The sequence below is a fragment of the Erithacus rubecula genome (genome assembly GCF_903797595.1).
Source record: "Erithacus rubecula genome assembly, chromosome: 4".
Lineage (NCBI taxonomy): Eukaryota > Metazoa > Chordata > Aves > Passeriformes > Muscicapidae > Erithacus > Erithacus rubecula.
Window position 1 is genome coordinate 6,907,617 of NC_136686.1, and position 19,084 is coordinate 6,926,700.

The following is a 19,084-nucleotide window of genomic DNA, read 5'->3' on the forward strand; positions in this document are numbered from 1 at the left end:
TACATTATTAAAATGCCTCCTTTTTAAGCACTTGGTGGAATCACTGTTACTGTTCTGCTATGGCTTAGCTAGTCTGCTGGTAAAAATGAAGATTTATTTTTATGTGGCTTGAAGTAAGATGACTCAGTTTTGATGTGTGCTCACCCTTAACTATTAACATTGTGTGCAATGGCAGCTTAAATGTTTTATTTTCAAATAAACAGGCAAATGGACTGTTATTTCTATAAATACTAACAGGATCATGCCCAAGCACTGGGATTTTTCAGCCTGGAGCAAGAGGAAACCACACATTTTCTGTTTATTTTTGTGGGTTTTACTATTTTAAGCAACATCAAGCCTTGGACTGAAGATATTCTGGCATTTTTGGTTAATTTGAAGGAAAAAAAAGTCACAATAATTTCTTAGCAAGTTAGGTCAACTTAAGCTAAGTCACTGAGTGATGAAAAATATTCTCTGTGACATGAATTTATGCCATGTCCTCCTGGATCTCCATCTCCAACTCTTTTGCAAAGAAGCTCAAAAGGAATACACAGGAAAGTGGGAAAATGGAAAAATGGAAAAATGGTTGATGGGTGTCCTGGTCCTTCCAACATGTACCCAAATCTCCTCATGTGCCATCAAAGTGTGACTGTGTGGGGACATGTGAGAGCTGTCCCTGTGCTGACAGTGCTATCAGATGCTCTTTTCTGCCCCCTTTTCCCCTGACCTCAGCTTTAACACACATGAAAGAATAGCAAGGTTCCCATGCTGCCTTTGGAGCAGTAAAACCTGAGCATCAGCTGTGTGGTTTCATATCCCTGAATTTGTAAATGTTATTTTGGTTTTTCTTTGTAGCTGGCTATTTATCTTTTGAAGGTGCAGAAATGAGCAAGTTTTTTTTTCTGAGCAATACCTGGCTTCACTTAGTAATAAGCAGTTGATTATCCACAGGTAACAAAGCATTGCTTGACAATTGTAACTCTCTTTCTGAATAGATAAATGCAGGCACCATTAGAAGAATGAGGTTTTACAAAGGTATCAGAATATCCTTTGAAACTAAAGGCTTTTTGCAGCCCCCAGTTGTTCCTCTAAATCTCTGCTCAGCTTGAAACAGTTTGACCTCTGCATCTCATTTCTTTGCAGTAATAAAACCCCTCCAATAAATAAAAAAAAAAAACCAAACCAACTGAACCAGGTAAATACATAAAAATTAGGGAAGGAGAAAACGAACGAACTTAATTGCAACCACTATACCAGTATCGCCTCGACTTCAGAAGTATTGATGAAATAACTGAATATTTACATCTTGTACTGGACCTGCTGAAAGCAAATGATGCATTGCAAAGCAAACAGAGGCTGACCTTTGCACGTTTTCCCATCGGGCTGCAGGGTAAATCCAACTGGGCAACTGCACCGAACCCCTGTCGCCGTGTCCTTGCAAGTCCGATCACAGCCTCCGTTATTGACAGCACATGTTTCTGCAGAATGAAAGAGAGACAGAGGGAGAGAGAGGGAGAAAGGCAGTGGAGTGAAATGCTCTGGGGGAGGGGAAGGGCACTGCCTCTTTGGGGCAATATTACAATGGATTAAAAGCAATGTTAAGTTTTTGTTAAGTTTTAAGCAAGCCAACTGAAGCTCAAGGTCATCAGGGTCCGTGTACTGGTTTTGACTGGTAAATAATTTCCACAAGTCATGGTTTCTTTTTCCTCCCAAACTGGAGACTTAGTGTGTTTAGTTAGTGTTTTTCAACTCTCTTAGACAACAGGATGGGTTATTATATATGAAACAAGTTTAAAAAGGAAAAAAAAAAACCAAAACCAGTGATTGCCTTTGAAAGAAGAACCAAACATTCTGTTTTGTATCAGTCAATGTCTAGCTGAGGTATTTCAAGGTTCACTTTTAAATGATGCTGTAGGCATAATGAACTTTAAAAACAGTAGGAAGCAAAGCAGAGTGCTAGACTTGGAACTGAGAATTTAAAACCCTTAGTTAAGAAAGAGTTAATGGAAAATGAACTACATATATCACTTTGACAAGAATCTACATGCCCAATCTGTTCTTACTGAACTACAAGCAAAAGGCATCTGGGTTTTGTCCACTTAAAGCTTTTTGCAAATTGAAAGGAGTTTGGAGTGGGTGGGAGGGCATAATTGAGGTCACTGAACCCATTCCAAGCTGTGTCATTGAAATTTCCCAGTGCTTGTAGTATGTAGAAGGGTGGCTGGGCAAACACAGGCAAGAGAAAGTTGCAATACTTCTGAGCTTTTACTACAGTGGGCAGTGACTGTTAGGTACCACTAGATTAAAAAAAAATAAAAAAAAAAAAATCTCCAACTTCATTACAGAAAAAGCAAGAACCCCTCCCTCGCTGCCATTGTTTTGTGTTACTCATGTATGCACATGCACACACCGTACACATGCATATGCACACATACTCACAAACACATCCATAAAAGAGATAAAAGGCAAGGGAAATGATTAACTTTGCTTTGATCCACAGAATGGACTGGATGTAAGGATGCCAATTTAGCACGTCAGTTTGAACTGTACATTTTTCTGAAAAGTGTTTAGTTCAGAGAATAAGTCCTTTTAATAGTATCTTTTTCAGTTGCTCTGGATTTGATTAAATTAAAATACCCCACTGCCCCCCAAGATTGCCATTATTCTACTCAGCTCACCTCTTTCCCTAAAGAGGCTTTGTCATTACTTACTCAGATTTACAGACTCCTATTGCTGAATATTCACAGCCTGTGTCACAATTGTACCCTGTGGACAGGGTCTGACAATCAGCTATAGGATATGCTAATTGGGAATTGCCTTAGAACAGTACATTGATCAAAAATTATTTACACAGAACAGAACAGGCTTTATTTTTCTATTGACTAGCACTAAAAGATTTTTATTTTAAAGTAGCCTGTGCTTTGCCCTGAAGGTGAACTTAGACTGGCCATTTGGAGGGATTTCAATGCTTAAAAAAAAAAAAAAAGAGAGAAGTATAACTGTTTTTATTTTTCTTTTACACTGGCCTCTCCATCAATTTTGAAAAAAGCTCCTGGTACTTAAGAACAGACTGCAACACAGATTTGGGGCACACATGCATTAACAGCATGGGGCACATCTCTGAGCCCATATACATTCACACATGGTCCTCCAGATAGATTTTAAATTTTTATGTCTGTTTGCTATATAATAACATGGTATAGAAAGAGCTACAAGTATAGAAATGGATTTGCATATAACTGCCGGGAAGTACAGCTAACAAATGGATTGACATGTTTTCTGGAAAGGCTTTCTCAAAATGGAGCTGAGTCTGCAGCTCCTGATTTTCAGGCTGTTCTTGCCCACCTTGCAGGACCTGAACCTAACTGTTTAATCAATATAGTTCTCATTTTCATCTACTGCTCTGGGAAACACTATTTTATAGACTATAAGCTGAAACTTCTGCTTGAAGAATTCTGCAAACGACATGCTGCCATTTCCATTTGTATGTGACTGTGTGTTGATATGGACCAACATATCAAATATGAATTTTAAGTTTCAGGGTAGGAAGAATATTTCAGGTCATTTAAAATTTTTAACTGGGGCACAGTTTAAGGGCAGAAAGATTGGCCAGGAGTAAAGAGTTAAGGTTAAAACTCAGGAAAAAGCTCTGAAGGTTACGTTTGGCATGGCACTGCAAAGAGCAGTAAATCTTCTGTTTGCAGATTAACTCTGGCATATGAAGACTCCTTTATTGCAGTGCCTCAACACAAGATGAACATAAGCAGCAATATTTCTGCTTTCTGGATGACATCCAGTGAAAATGAATAGACACAACAATTTTTTTTTCCCATGGCATGGATGACTGGATCTATAGGGTAAGGGTCATTCAATGAACAAGAGTTATTTCTATGTATAATAGAAGGAATCAAGCCAGCTTTTCTTATTTTCACACAGATTTAGTAAAACAAACCAAGAAGGATAAATACCCTGCAACCTTCCTAGCAACTCTGACTTTCATACATGATGAACTCTTAACAGAATGAAGATCTAAGTGAGCAAGAAGACATGTGACAGTACCTCTCACACTTTGGATAATTGGAGAGATGTGCTGATGAAATTCCTTTAACTCAAGGTCGTGAGAAAACATCGGTAAAAGAAAGCAAACATGAATAGCAGAATGTGGGAAAGAGGGTACATCAAAGGGAGGAGCTGAGACCTACACACAGCACAAAGTGAGTACTCAGAAACCACCTGTGCTTCTGAGAGGGGTGACACCAACTCATCCCTCCCCTCACCACTACCAAACCTCAGCATATATTTGAAACACAAATACAAAATTCATGCCTCAAGCCAAGAGCAGAAGCAAATTACTTATTTCCATTCTATCACACTTGAGAAGCTATGGAAGGCAAAGAACAGATGTTAAAAACTGGATCAAGTCTTCATGGTGATACTGATCCTACAGATAATTTTTGCTGGTTTTTTCCTCTGTGAAAGACAACCTCAACATTTTAGCCCTTTTTTCTTGTTTCAAATGTTTTTTGCATATTTTTGTTTGTTTGTTTTCTGACAAGGTAGCAGAAAAAAGAACTGAAAGACACAACTAAAGCAGGGTCATGTTGCTGACGTTTAGATTCCTTCTGAATTATGACAAAACCAATCTGAAACAATTAGACCTTACTGTTAATTTAAAGTGATGTTTGCAGCCCCATCTACATCCCTACTGAATTCCTACCATGAAATTCAAGCAGAAACAAGGATCTAAAGAAAAGGACACCTATTTATATATGGCAGTCTGGGAGACATTACATTGAATTTTTTCAGTGTAAGTTCCTAATTCTGTAACAATCCCTGGTGTATCTGCTCGATGGATCTACAGACAAGAAATAACCAAATATCATTATAAATATGCTATGCTTTAATGTAGAGGAACTCTTGCTTCAACATTAGCCCACTGCACTATGTGATATGCACTCCTTCTGGATATCAAAATATCCAATTAAAAAGCACAAGCTCCAACTGTTAGTCCTTCAGCACTGGTTCTGGAACTTTGAAATAATTACCAGGTGAAGTTACTCCAGTGCCTGCAAAGGTTTGGCAGTGAAAGAGCAGCTCTTCAGGTTCTACCCCTGAAGCTCTTGAGCTAAAGCAGAATCTCTACCAGGTGGCAACAGGTCCTTTCTTAAGAAGAGTCACACTAGACAGGATTTATTTGGCTTTAAATACTATGAAATGCCTGAAACTCCAATCACATCTCAAAGTTTGAGAATATTTCTGAAAGCCTGATTTTCACCTTCTTCTATGAAACAAGTAAATATAACCATTTAAAATATAAGCTTCTAATAAAAATCTGTTTGTTTGGGGTTTTATAAGCAGACAATTATTTTATAAAGCCAATTTTTGTGAATTTCTCTCAAGAACAAAAGAACATGACATGATTTTAAGAGTATTGGTCAAAATTAGGCAAATCTTGGAATTTTTATTATTCATTGTTGATTCAATCTGGACTAAGATCCAAACCAGTTTTATAGGAACTGAGATAAGGTGCAAAACAGAACAAAATCACATCCCTGAGACTAGCAGGGATGCATTTGAGGATCATGCAGTAAGTAGTCTATGTCTTAACTAGGTCACTCTCCATAATCTTTGATAAATCAAGAGGACAGGTATTAAAACTGGACAAGTAAACACCAATAAAGACAATTAAATCCTCCAAAACAAAGAGTATTCTCTAAGTTTGCCAGATTTCTATAAACTGTTCAGGTTGACATGGTAAGCAGCAAGTACAGCTGAAAGGAAGACTTGAAAATGGAAAGATGCTTTTTTCCACTACCTAGTTCCTATGATTGCCCAAATGATACCACTAACCAGAGGGCAAGTTAAAGAAAACTAGCAATTCAAACTGCCTTTATTTGGAATTCATTTGCAGTGGACTAAAAATCATTGGGGTCAGCAGAAACAGGATGATTGGGCTTTGCTCTCAAAACTCTGTGCCATATTATTTTGAGCTCATTCTAGGTCAACATTTATGCTAAGCAAAAGCAATTCTTGATGGAGTAGCCTGGAGCTCAGAATTTAGAGAATCCATCATGTCCTATCAAATAAATCATAGTCCAAGCAAAGTTATGAGTAACTGTACTGAGATTGTAATCATATTTATTTCTACACCTGGTCTGAATTTTGCACAAGAGCAAAGAACATGGTATTTTATGCTCAGAATAATTGTCATTAATTTAGGGGTCAGACACGTGAATAAGTCAATCTTCACGCAATTAAAGCTAAATGGTGCAAGCAGGATGGCAGCTTTAGTGAACTCACAGTTTTAGCAAGTGCAAAAAGGAGGCATATGAATTAATTAGACCATGTTTTTGCCAAAAAGATGCCTCTGAAGTAATAATTCCAGGCAACTGGAGTGGCAAAAAGGGTAAAGTATTCCCAATATCTGTTTCTCAGCAGATGTGCTGTCACTAAAGCTGTTGTAAACTGCTACTGTCTCTGAGTCAAGAGATAATCTGTTTACCTATCCTAAAAATGAGTTTATTTCTCTGTATTTAATTCACTGAAACACCAACTTCAAACAACTGAGAAAAGATTAAGGACATCTGTTAAAGATACCAAATATCTGGCTCTGAGAATTTTGAGGTCTAACCTGAAACCATTAATTGCCATTGTCTGTTATGATTCCTTGCATCACTGTAGTGTTTTGGGGCACTCAAAAGGACCAACACCACCGTGCCACCCACGCTGCAGTTTTGGAGCAGTGATGATGGTGAGGTATTAGAGCAGTTCTGTGAGAAGGCAAGATCCTGCTCAGTTGAGTGGTACTGGCTTCCCCCCCCTTGAAGAATGCTGAATTAATTTAGTTTAATACACAAAGTGTCTGGAGTCAAATTAGTCCTTAATTTGCACCTCCCCTCCTCTCACTCCTGAAAAAGCACTTTACTCCATCTGGCCCAAAGGCTGCCTGTGCAGACATCTCATCTGTTTCCTTCACACTGATTGAGCACAATCTCCACCAAAGAGAGCTCCTTCTGAATTCCAGACACACTGAGGTTTGGGACTGGGGCTCTTTCTCTTCCTCCTAACTTTTATCCAGAGAATCCAGAAATAATTTTAACCACTAGTGGTAGGTGAAGTGCATGACCGTGCCTAAGAACAAGGACTTCCTAACTGAATAAAAAAAAAAAAAAAACCACACTGAAGATCCCCTGCAAATTCTGACCGAAAATGCAAAAATCCTGAAATGCCTGAAACTTGGAAGAGATTCAAAGTTAACTAAGGAAAGACCATTAAAAAAATACAATTCTGTGGATTATAAAATGAGAGCTTGCCTTTACATAACAGGGAATATGCAGCATGAGTAAGAAAGCCATGAGACAGAGAACAGATGATAAGACTGCTGTTGCCATCCATAAAAATAATTTTTCTAAAAGCAGCAGTACATGAGGTACATGTACTGTGTGGCAGAAGATCAGGGTACAGGGAGAGACCCAAAAGTCCCAACAAGCACAAGAAGAAACTAAACACACAAAATATTTCAATTTTCAGTTAAGAGAGAACTATACTATTCTCATGCAAATTATGCACTGTGATGCTGAAAGGATAGAGAAAGAGCATTCACAGGAGTATAATGAAAGAAACAAATAGCTGTGAACAGATGAAGGAGAAACTGAAAGAGCTTCATATTCAGGGAATGAAAAAGGTAAGGCAGAAAGGGTAACTTGCAGGATGTGGAATTCTTCACTTCGTTATGCTTGTCTCCTCATTTCCTTGCAATTTCATGATTGGTAGAATTTTATTTGCATGAAAATAGGATGAGGATTCTGCCCTGCCACATAGGGAATGTGTGAAGAAACAGCTAGGTGAATCTTACACTGAATCATGAACTCCACAGCTCTCAGTTCAGAAAAACTTGATTCCTCTTCAGGGAACACTATATATTTAGGGAATGTCACTTGATAGATTGGATCAGGTGTTTTATAAGCATTCTATGAGTCCAGCCTGGTTCTTAAAATTAACACTTGTAGCTGTGGTGCTCTCTCTGGATAGAGAAGCTGCATTTAAGAAAAACTGAAATTCTCTGAACTTTGCGAAGGAGCATTATCTCCTGACATTGGATAAATCCTTTCCTTTAAAATGGGAAAGCAAAACAATAGAAGGTATTGCCAGGAATTCTGGATAAGGTCAGAGTCTTTATCATCAGCAAAGGAATGAAGAAAAGGGATTTTTTACAGGAAATAACACACCATTCACAAACTCAGTGAATAAAAGTGACGGTAACTCAAGATGAAAAGATCTGCCCTTGGGAGACAGAGAATGCATGAATGACCTCAGGGATTCCTTCCCCCTGTTTGCTATGATTTCATACAGCAAAGTAGAACTGACAGAAGGAGCTAAAGTAAGGTCTTGGTTTCACAGTCAGTAACTGAATAATACTCCTAGCAATATGCCTGCTAATGAAACATTTGCAATTCTTTATTGATTAAAGCACAAAAGGACTGTGATGCATACAGAGCCACACACTTGGTTTTCTGACAGTGAGCATTTCTAAGCTGGGTAGAAGCCATTCAGAAAAATGAAGACACATTTAAGGTAATTGGAAAGAGTCTTAGGAGGCAGTACAACAAAGCTAGGTACTGAAGTACACACTGCAAAGGTGCTCTTGGCTCAGTGACCCTTGGTAGGCTGTAACTGTGACAGAAGTTAACTGCTTTGAAAGAACACTTGAAAATAAACACCAGCTTGTCCATCATCCTGCTCTTTGAGACAGAAACCTGGGAGTAGCATCACCCTCATTCTATTCTGAAGGAACACAAAAATAAAGTCAGCAGAATCAGTTTTTAATTCACATTGGAATGAAACAATGTAAGACTTTTGGAAATTTTCTGATGGCAAATCAGACCTCGTACACTCTTTACTCCAGCATTTGGTAGTTCAGGCATTAAATTCCATGTTAGAAACTCAGGTCACATTTTCTATGATTTTATGTCTACTGGAACTGAAAACTCCCTAACCCTTATCAGGCTATTGATTACCAACAGTGGCCCCAAGGGTGGAATATATACATGAGGCAATAATGAGTTAGTCTGACTTTAAAGAACAACATTTTCCTTGAAATGGGAACAGGCATGGCAATGTGCTGTGAAAGGGTCTTTAGAATATTTCAAATGAATATTCTAACAAGTATGTTCTGTCTATGAACATTCTGTGTCCCTATTTCTGAAGATCATTGCAGGCAAAAGCACTGTAAAAAAGAGTTTCTCCATAAACCCACTTTCAAGAAAAAAGGCTTTTGACACAAAACTCTTCATCAGATGACAAGATTCTTTTAGGTTAAGAATGTGTGGCTCCTTTTCCTCATCTGCAAAGAAGCTAAATATGGCTTTACCACAGAGTCCTGAAATCCAGAAAGTGATGGATTTCCACATGATCAACACTGTCACTGTGTGGTTTATAAAGTATTTCAAGATTTTGGATAAGTTCTTCACACTGAGTCACCAGCAGAGAGATCTTTGGATGCTGAAAGACTCTAGAAGACAAATTTCTATATTGATGTGCTGTCATTTCAAACATGGCAGGACAAAATAAATTTAATTATGGTAATTTTAGCTAACTTTGTGCATTCTATTTTCCTATAATCAAGAAAAAGCTGCATGTCTCTACTGAAGAGAAAACAGTGATTCAAATAGAGTTCTATGTGTATACAGAGAGATGGAAGTAAAAAGAAGCACACTAGAGAAATTAGAAGGTGGGGTTTTTTTTGGTCAGGTGCTCCAGACAAGTCAGTCAAAGCATGCTTGATGTTCAGGATGAATAGAGCAGCCTAATCCATAGATAACTGGGGGTTAAGAAAAGATGCCATATGGCTGACTATTAAACTCAAACGACTCAAGGCATATGATGTTGAGCACCACTTTTGGTTCAAATGGGTAAACCCAAGCTCTAAATTTGTAAATCTCTCTGCCTTTTTTGATGTAACATATATTTAAATGCTTGCCTTTGCTACAAATGCTGTAAATCATGGCCATAAGTTCAAGTTGTGGGGTTTTTATTTAATATGATATGAGCATCTCATTAAAATCCATTGTAGCTACTGGGCTTAAGATATGAAACCTAAATAAACAGTTTTGGCCAGGACAGGATAAACAGAGTTACCTGGGCTGATGTTTCCAAGAACCTTCAGGAGGCACAAGACTGGATGAAAGAGCTGACCAACACACAGAGAAGGGAGCACTGGCATGTCATGAAAGTGGCCAGAGCAGGACTTGCACTTGTGATCTATTTTATCTATTATTCTGCACTGGCTTTGGCTGTTTACTGCAGTGTTTGGATTCCTTGGAGTTGAGCTGATGGGGAAGTACAATTTCCACAGCACACAGAGACAAAGAAAGAGATGATTCTGCCCCCCACATAACATGCAGGGAGGATATTCTCTGTCAAATACTAATCCATGGCAGAATTGCCCAAATTGCAATTTCCACAGCTCACATCTCTAGTTGTTGCTGTGTAGAGGGAATGGTCTTAGCTGACAGCACACACACCTCTCCAGGCAGGTAGCTGGGTGCTCATTACAGACAGCTGGAAAGCCACTGATAAGATAATGGAAGAGGAGACATCTGCAGAAGTCAAATGATTCTTGCCACAATGAGGGGAAATACAGAACTAGTGAAAATACTGCCTTATTTCCTGGTTATGTGTCAGAAACACTGCCAGACCACAGCCCTGCCTGTGAACAACTCTAGGAAACCAGGGATGAAATGTAATACAGGTATAATATATCCCAGCCTGGCAAAGCTGGTCCTTGCTGGTTTCCAAATGGCACCACAGAAGCAGAAGCTAGGCAGAAGTAAAACTGAGAAGTAATAAAGACCAGCACAGTTCTGATGCACTTTACAGCTTATACCAGTATATATAGATATATATATACACAGTATATGACTTTGAATGGTTCTTAGGTACCAGCCTCCAGGGAAGAGAATTGCATCACTCTGTCTGAGGTAGGTTGCAAACAATCTTACTGATGACCCAGGAAGTCAGTGTCCAGTGGCAAAATCCTCAGCTGCCCTGACACAAAATTAGTTGAATATGTCTCATGAAGGAGTGAATTTCTGTGCAGAGTTTGGATTTCTGAAGACACTTCTAGCAATGGTGTCATTTTTGCTTCCCTTAAGCATGCAAGGGAAATAACTACAATTCCTCAACTTCAGGATGGGCTCATTGTCCCATTGCTCTTTGCTAAAGTCAAAAGTACTTTGTACACCCCTCTTCTGTGACAAGAAGGAACCAAATTTTTATCTTTCAGGGCCAGAGAAAAAACATTTTATGGCCAAAGTGAGTTCTTCCAAGTGAGTGATCTCAGGGAAAAATGGAAAAGGGATTAAGGTGAGGAAGATTCATAGTCCTGGCAGTTGTTCTGAAGTCACCTCATATCCAGCCCAAATGAACCTGACCCATTGACTGCTGAAGAGCAGAGGAAGGAAAATGAAACATAGTGAGAGACGAGTCAGGTCTGCCTCTTGAAGAAGAGCTGACCAGAGGACAGGACCTAACAAACAACCTGCACAAAACATCATGGTCGTGTTGCTAAAACACTTTACAGATTCCTGCAGTCTAGTAAGGCCTGAGATGATGGTAATGTAGCAAGTAACTTCATTTTTAAAGACAATATAGAAAAAGTACTTCATAAAATTACTTGTTTTAAAGAGTTGATGTAAAGAGCAGCTAAAGAGCAAAGAATTATCTCTGTCTGGGAGAGGAGGACTCCTTGAATCTAAATTTCAGGCAGTTCTACAGTTTTGGTTCCTCAAAGAAGAAATTTCCAGCTGCCTGTCACCTCTTTGTGAGCACTTGACTTGTTGGTAATGAGAGAGCCTGATGGCATAACTGATGCCTTCTATTCTATTCTATTCTATTCTATTCTATTCTATTCTATTCTATTCTATTCTATTCTATTCTATTCTATTCTATTCTATTCTAGTCTATTCTATTTACATTCCATTCCATTCCATTCCATTCCATTCCATTCCATTCCATTCCATTCCATTCCATTCCATTCCATTCCATTCCATTCCATTCCATTCCATTCCATTCCATTCCATTCCATTCCATTCCATTCCATTCCATTCCATTCCATTCCATTCCATTCCATTCCATTCCATTCCATTCCATTCCATTTCCCTGTCCCTGTCCCTGTCCCTGTCCCTGTCCCTATGACTAGAATATCAAGTTCTAAAATAAGATTTCTAAAAGGTTTTTAAAAGGAAGCTTCAGGATATCAACAGACAGTTACTCAATAAAAACCCTGCAGCCTTTTCAAGGGAAAGACAGTGGCCAATGAGAATGTTAAGCACATAAGACTTAATTATTTACAATTTATTTAATGATAAAGTGCTAGGCTGCTGGATGATTTGTTTTTACAGTTGTAGACTGTGATGGGGCTGTTTGATTTATGAATTCCATCCAGGCTCTAACAGCAAAAAGAGATATGGAAACATGAATAAAAGCAACTTCCATTGCTGAAGATGTGACACTGGACAAAATATTTTGAAGATATGTATATTAGTAGGGTTAACTGGAAATTTGGTGCTTTTAAAGTTGTAGAATGGCTCTCATACAGATAGGCAGGGCAAATGAACTGTTATTCACAGTCATTCTGAATTCAGACAGAAAATTATGTGAGATACAGAAGTCCACTCCTCTAACCAGGTAGGGCAGGCTCATGCTATGATGCTAGGACAGAAAAAGCAGTCATGGCAAATGGGTTCCCAAGGAAGAAAAAGTAAAGGAAAATGGAGAAGGTATCTGTGATGCTCCTAAGAAATGCACAAAATATTTTCAGAAAAAAAATCTGTCATACCATACAAAACAGAGTTTTGAACATAATTTTAGAGCTGAAGGCTGTGGACAACTGTCAGATGAACCACACCACATGCTTAAGAAGACCTGAAGACATTGAATGTCCCTTCTGCTTTGGAGCAAGTGCAAGGTGTTCAGCAACAAAGGGAATGTAAATGTACTTTAGGGATGATGGTCCAGCTCTGGTTCTGGAGTTGTGCACTTCTGCAGGATCAATGTCCTTCCTCATCCATGGATTGCTCATGGCTCAAGGTCCAGTTTACAGGTTCCAGGAGCCTCCCTGGGGAGGAATGAAGGCTGCACTGCCTCCACTCCATGATGGCAATGGCCAAGGGGAGTGAGAAGAGGGAAAGGAGATGTGTGAACCTCCACTGACCAGAAAACAGCCATTCAGTGCCACCCCCCTTAACTCTGAATCCAAGTGCCTTTCTCCAATCCAGGGAAATGAGTGCCAGCTGGAAGCCCTCAGCTTTTGAAATGTTCAAACACTACTAAAAAGATGGATGAAAATTCCAAGGCATCTTTGGACAGCTCCAAAAGAAAGTTTCTTGTAGGTCAGCAGAGAAGATGAGTTTCTCATCTGCCTCACAAGATCTAGATAAGAATGCATCTCTCAGGAAGGAGAATTGTGTATTTATCTAATTTTCTCTGTTTAAGATTTAGCCACAAGTCACAGGACTACAGCAAGACTCAGACACAGGCTCATGTAGGAGCCAGTGTGACACACAGAGGGGCCAGTCTTGGTGTAGCCCAAGGCAGCCTGACAACAACACTGCTCTAAAGCAACCTTGTCAAGCTCATCCTGAGCCTTGGCTGGCATTAAGGGTTCTACAGATCATAGTCATTTTGATAGCTTGCAGCAAATGACAGGGGACTAGCAATTATCATTTCAGGACTTGCAACTGAAAGCACCTTTCATCAGAATACTAAAATTACATAAAACTGTCTGCTTTTCCTACTCTCCCAACACTGCCTGCAAGGAGGGTCAAAAATCACAATCCATTTAGAAAAACTGGGAAAAAAGTTTCCTGAGGAGCCTTCTAGTGCTTCCTAAAATAGCTGTTTGGAAAACATCTGAAGACAACATGGAATTTAATGGAAATGCCACTACACTATGGAAATGAGTAAGACTGCATTAAAAAAAAATTCTGAGTATCAGCAATCAACAGAAACAAACAAGTAGAAAAGTCCCTAAATATTAACCCACCCACTCAGATCTCACTTACTAATTAAATTTATTTCCCTCTTAGTTAATGTTTTTCTAAGGAATCAGTGATTTAAACACAGTATGTCCAGAAACTCTCAGCTGATACCTGCTAACACAGGAATTACTGAAGATCTGCAAACTGGATTTTAGACGATCTCCCTAAGCCTATTTCTAGCATCTATGTTCAGCTTGGAACTTGCAGACCTGGTGTAATTAAGAAGGCTGTTACTAATCTTTTTAATGCTATTTGCCTGGACTCTTGGAAGCAGTGTGAACTTATTTTCAGGTTGGATATTTATTTTTTTCAGAAGGTGAGGCATCAACATAGTGCACTATGCTGTTCAGTACCTCTAAAGAGTACTGTACATACTATTTGTGGCTGGGCAAACTCACCATTGAGACCCAGAGGGTTGCATTTTTCAGTGGTCTAGAGACCTTCTGGCACATTTATTTTTCTGATTTCTTGTGAGACTATGGAACTTATTGAAATGATAGCTAAAAGTGTTAACAGCACATTATAAAGCAAGATGAGCTATCTCATAGCTTTTGTTAGGTTAAATTATTTGAAATTGTGTATCATTAAAAAAATAAAATTATATGGACCACTTGCTAGGTCTGCAAACTAACTGGAAATTAACAATCATGGATAATTTAAAAAAAAAGGAACATGTGCCCAGGTCTTCAATTGAAGGAAGAGATCTGACTTAAATCTTGTCATCATTATAGCCATAACACTATGCCATTTTCTACACAGTGGCTGTATGCTGGCCTCTGGGTAAATGATTTTTTTGTCATGGATGACAAGATACAAATCATATGGAAACTTTATAAACATTTCCACCTACTGCAACTATTAGCCCACCAATCAACTAAACTAAACGGCCAAAGTGAGGCTCTGGTCTCCTTGAGGAGGTCACTCCAGACAGGTATGGATGTTCACAGGCAGAGCTGAGCTTTCCAAAGGCTAGCACAGCACAGTCTGCAAAGGACTCAGTGGTTTTAACCATGGTTTAACCATGGGAAGAGAGCAGAATTCTGTCCTGCCAGAATCTTTTCTGTGGTGATGGAACCCTGTCTTATAAATGGGTCCATTGGGTACATCAATGGTCATTATGTTCAAAACCCAGTGGAAATAATTTTATGGGGAGAGTAGGGCATCAGAGTGGAAAATAGAGAAATAAACCACCTGACAACCTCCAAGCATCATTCAGAGTCTGTGCTACTCTGTGCTCCTTGCAAAGTCTGGCAGAGCCCCAGCCACTCAACCCTTTCTATTCCCCAAAGCCCTTCTCACTAACACCCAGAAATGTAAAGTGAAGGAGGCAAGCACAAGGGTGTGCAATGGGTTAACTGAGAGCAGAAGCTAAAGAATTATCTTCACTGTTCAGTGCACTTCCTTCTCTCCTCCACTCTCAGCCTCTAACAACGCAGAGAAAGAAGCCATGCCTCAGAAAGAAGAATGTCCAGAAGCTCACTAGTCACTAGGGAAAGATCTTTCAGTGGTTACTAAAATAGCTGCTCAAAGGAAATCAATGAATTTCCAGTCATAATGTTTACATTTCGATCAAAAGAGCAGGAAATTTAAATTAGGCAAATACACTTGTTCATTTAACACCACAGATGTAACAGAACATTGGTTTATATTGTTATCATCATCATCATGATCCACTTTTAAGTCAATAGGCAGGTCTGCAACAGGAGATTTTTCAGGAATTCTACAGCAACACATACACACAAACACACAAATCACATGTAAAAAGTAGCTTGCATAAGCTAAGTAAGGTTAATAGCAAAAGCTTCTTTCTATGCAGAGAAAATTGAACATTAAAGCTGCAGCATTAGGAAAAAAAAAAGTTTAAAAACAAGGAATGAAGTTGTACAACAGATGAGAACTTAACAAAATTGGTGACCTTTCCACACAGATGAAGTCAGGTTAAAAAAAAAAAAAAAACAAAAACCAGGCCAAACCAAAAACCAAAGGAGACCAAAACCAAATGAGACCAAAAGAGAACCTCCCCCCCACACACATACAGACAAAAGTGAGAGCACAACAAAGGAAGTGGAAGAAAAGTGTTACCCATAAGTAGCCGCCGTTTCACCCGCTTGTCCACATCAGCTACTGACGTGGCATTGTACTCAGAACTCTCAATTGCAGCCTCATCCTTCTCTAAAACACAAGTAAGGGACAAACATGGAGCAGTTGGTTAATCACAAGCCCAATTTTCCGCTGCCTAAGACAGTTTCTTGGCATGGCACAGCCAAAGCCAAGAAGCAAGGCATGAAAGCACTAAATCCCCGTTAGAGAGTTAATTCCCTTTGAGAACCCGGGAAAAAATTAAAAGGGTGTTTAGGGAAAGGAGGAAAAAGAGGGTGAGAAAGAAGAATGGTCAACTCAGAAGTAATTAATCACACAGAGGAAGCTGGATTTCTACTGGAGAACAAGACAAGACAGCTAACATGGGTGCCCCAGAGAGGTGTTAATGACAAAAATTAAAATTCAGGAAGGCTAGTTAAACAAACTGCCAAAGACAAACTAAGCTAATGGGGGGCACCAGGATCTGAAAGTGGCAGGGAGAAGACTGAGACAGACAGAGAGAGAGACAAGAGTCCGGTGATGGATGGGCACAGGTGCACCATAGCCTTGTACACATGGACACACTGAGAAATGGAACAGCAGCATGCAAATTAAACAACAACAACAACAAAAAGAAACAAACAACAAACCAAACAAACACAAAAAAAGATTGATTTGGGCAGTGCTGGTTGCCTGCTTGTCTATGAAACACTACTAGCTAAACATTCAATGCTAGGAAAGAGGTTGCAAGAACAGGGTTTAGTAATTTTATTAGCATGCAGTGAGGAGGATGATGTCATCAGAGGTCACTTTACAAGGTAGTCTCTGACATCCTACATGTAGGAGTTTCATACAGCATAATGAGGACTTAGTTATGCTTCATTAGAAATACACAGAAACAGTCACAAGTGTGGGAAGAGATGATCAGTAAGTGAAATAAGATTAAAGATTTCTGATACAGGAGAGCGATGGAGAAGCAGCAGCTGGGTAAATAAAATGATTTGTAGGAAAAGAGAAATGCTCATTAGGAAAACAAAAAATGAAAATGCAAGTGGGGACTTTCACATGCAGCAAACATAAAAAAAAAATAAAAGGTTAAGACAAGCAAACGAAGACAAAATATGTTAGACAAAGGGTCAACAAGTATTTATCTGGCATTGCAGAAGTTTGCATTCTTGCAGTGATGCCTGGAATATATACACCACTGAAGACAGCAAACACTGGAATCACTGAAGGGAGGAGGAGGAGGCTGGCAGGTTTTGTTTGTGACAAGTCTACATGGTTGAGTAGTAACAAGAAGTTGTTTTGTTTTGTTTTTAACAAGTTCTAGATGGGATCAGGCTGCAATAGAGGCTTTTGTTTGAGTTTGTTTTTTTTTTTTCTCTGTAAATAATTAATAAACGTCAGTTATCAGACAAGACAGGCAATCAGGAACCATCACCAGAAAGCAGGAATAAATAAATGTAAAAAATAAATAAAAAATTAAAAGTATTCTAAGAGAAAGAACTATTTTAGAGAGAAGAAAATCAGCACAGGCAGTAATATGTGACTTACATCACAAGACCAAGGAATGTAACACGGAGTTGTATGTATTACATTACAAAAATGGGAAAAAAAGTAAAAAAAAAAAAAAAAATAGATGCAATGTACACAGCTTTTAAAATAATTTTCTACATGCTGGACAAAATAAAACATCAATCCAAGGATATTAGTGAACAATAATAAATAGAAGATCAATTATCCATTTAACAAAACCTGCTCTCAAAGCTCTCACCCTTGCAAGTTCTCCCCACCTGGAACTGCCACAGGACAGAGGTTGTAGGATGGAGCCCTCTATGTTATCAGAGGCACTCACTGAGAGATCCCCAGCACTCAGACACACCTTGTGCAGACAAAAAAGGCAGAGCCCAGCTCTGAGCCCCCTCCAGCTTTGCCTCTGCCAGCATAAACCTCACCCTGCCCCACAATTTGTGCAATTAAACCCCTCAGAAGTGAGTGAGGCTCTGGGCAGCCATGGATCTGACCAAGACAGACTGGCTAAAGGGAACTGACAGGTTTCCATGAGTTTCAAATGCTCTGTCTTGCAGTAGAGGAGAGAAAATATGATAAATATGTGTCTGTGTTTTTTTTTTTTAACCTCAGGAAACGGCTAAGAATTAGTAAGAACTTGAAATTGTACAAACAAAAAAAGTCAACATGTCCGCAATGCCAATGATTTCAGATTCTGATCTGTGAGTAAGAATTTTCAAATGTTAACTTGCACTATGCAAAAATGCACCTTTTTTTTTTTTTTTTTTTTTTTTAAGTAGAGTGGAAAGAAATGTTGTTAAGCAAATTATACACTTTATAATCATAAATGTTTGCAAAGCATCTGCCAAGATGCTCCATGTCTTGACCGACTTTTTCCTACTGATATTCTGAATGAAAGCTTAGTCACTACAAGTGTTGTAGTTTTCAAAACCATGGAACATACACCAGGGAAGAAAGCACATAATGATTATTGCTTTTCCCTGGTAACAACTCAGAAAGGGAGGTAATTTCTCTAACCTGGCTCGAGGAAGTGAACTGAAGAGCTGAACTTTCATCCAAAATGATGAACGTTCTGTGCCCTTTTACTTCAAAAACAGTCACAAACAGAAACAAAAGCTACAAGCGGGTAACAAAGGGATTTTTTCACCAACAAACATCTGCACAGAACACTCACAAACGCTTCTGTGTGTGCCTGGCTGAGCCAGGAGTTGCTGGAACACCTTCTTGTGGGACACACACACACACACACACACACACCCATGGCACAGAAATTCTGAGCAACCCGAAATCAGACGTGCTGCAGAGAAGTACTCACCAATGCAGGTTCGGCCATCTGAGTGCAGGGCATACTTCTGATGACAGCCACACACAGGACCAGTATCTGTGTCATCACAGGTGTGTTGGCAGCCTCCATTCCCATAGTTACAGGTTACTAGTTAAGCCCCAAATGAATGTGT

General features: G+C 39.1%; 1 protein-coding gene across 2 annotated transcripts in view; it reads right to left on the minus strand.

Annotated features, from left to right (window-relative positions):
* The window catches only part of SCUBE1 (signal peptide, CUB domain and EGF like domain containing 1), a 179,564-nt gene that overhangs the window by 60,595 nt on the left and 99,885 nt on the right, over positions 1 to 19,084 (minus strand). Inside the window, exons 6-8 of one of the 2 annotated variants that reach the window (XM_079303780.1) lie at positions 18,943 to 19,059; positions 16,101 to 16,190; positions 1,341 to 1,457 (exon numbers count right to left, since the gene is read on the minus strand). In XM_079303780.1, coding sequence (XP_079159906.1) covers positions 1,341 to 1,457; positions 16,101 to 16,190; positions 18,943 to 19,059 — 324 coding nt within the window. The remainder of the gene's footprint in view (positions 1 to 1,340; positions 1,458 to 16,100; positions 16,191 to 18,942; positions 19,060 to 19,084) is intronic. The other variant, XM_079303779.1, reaches the window with a different exon arrangement.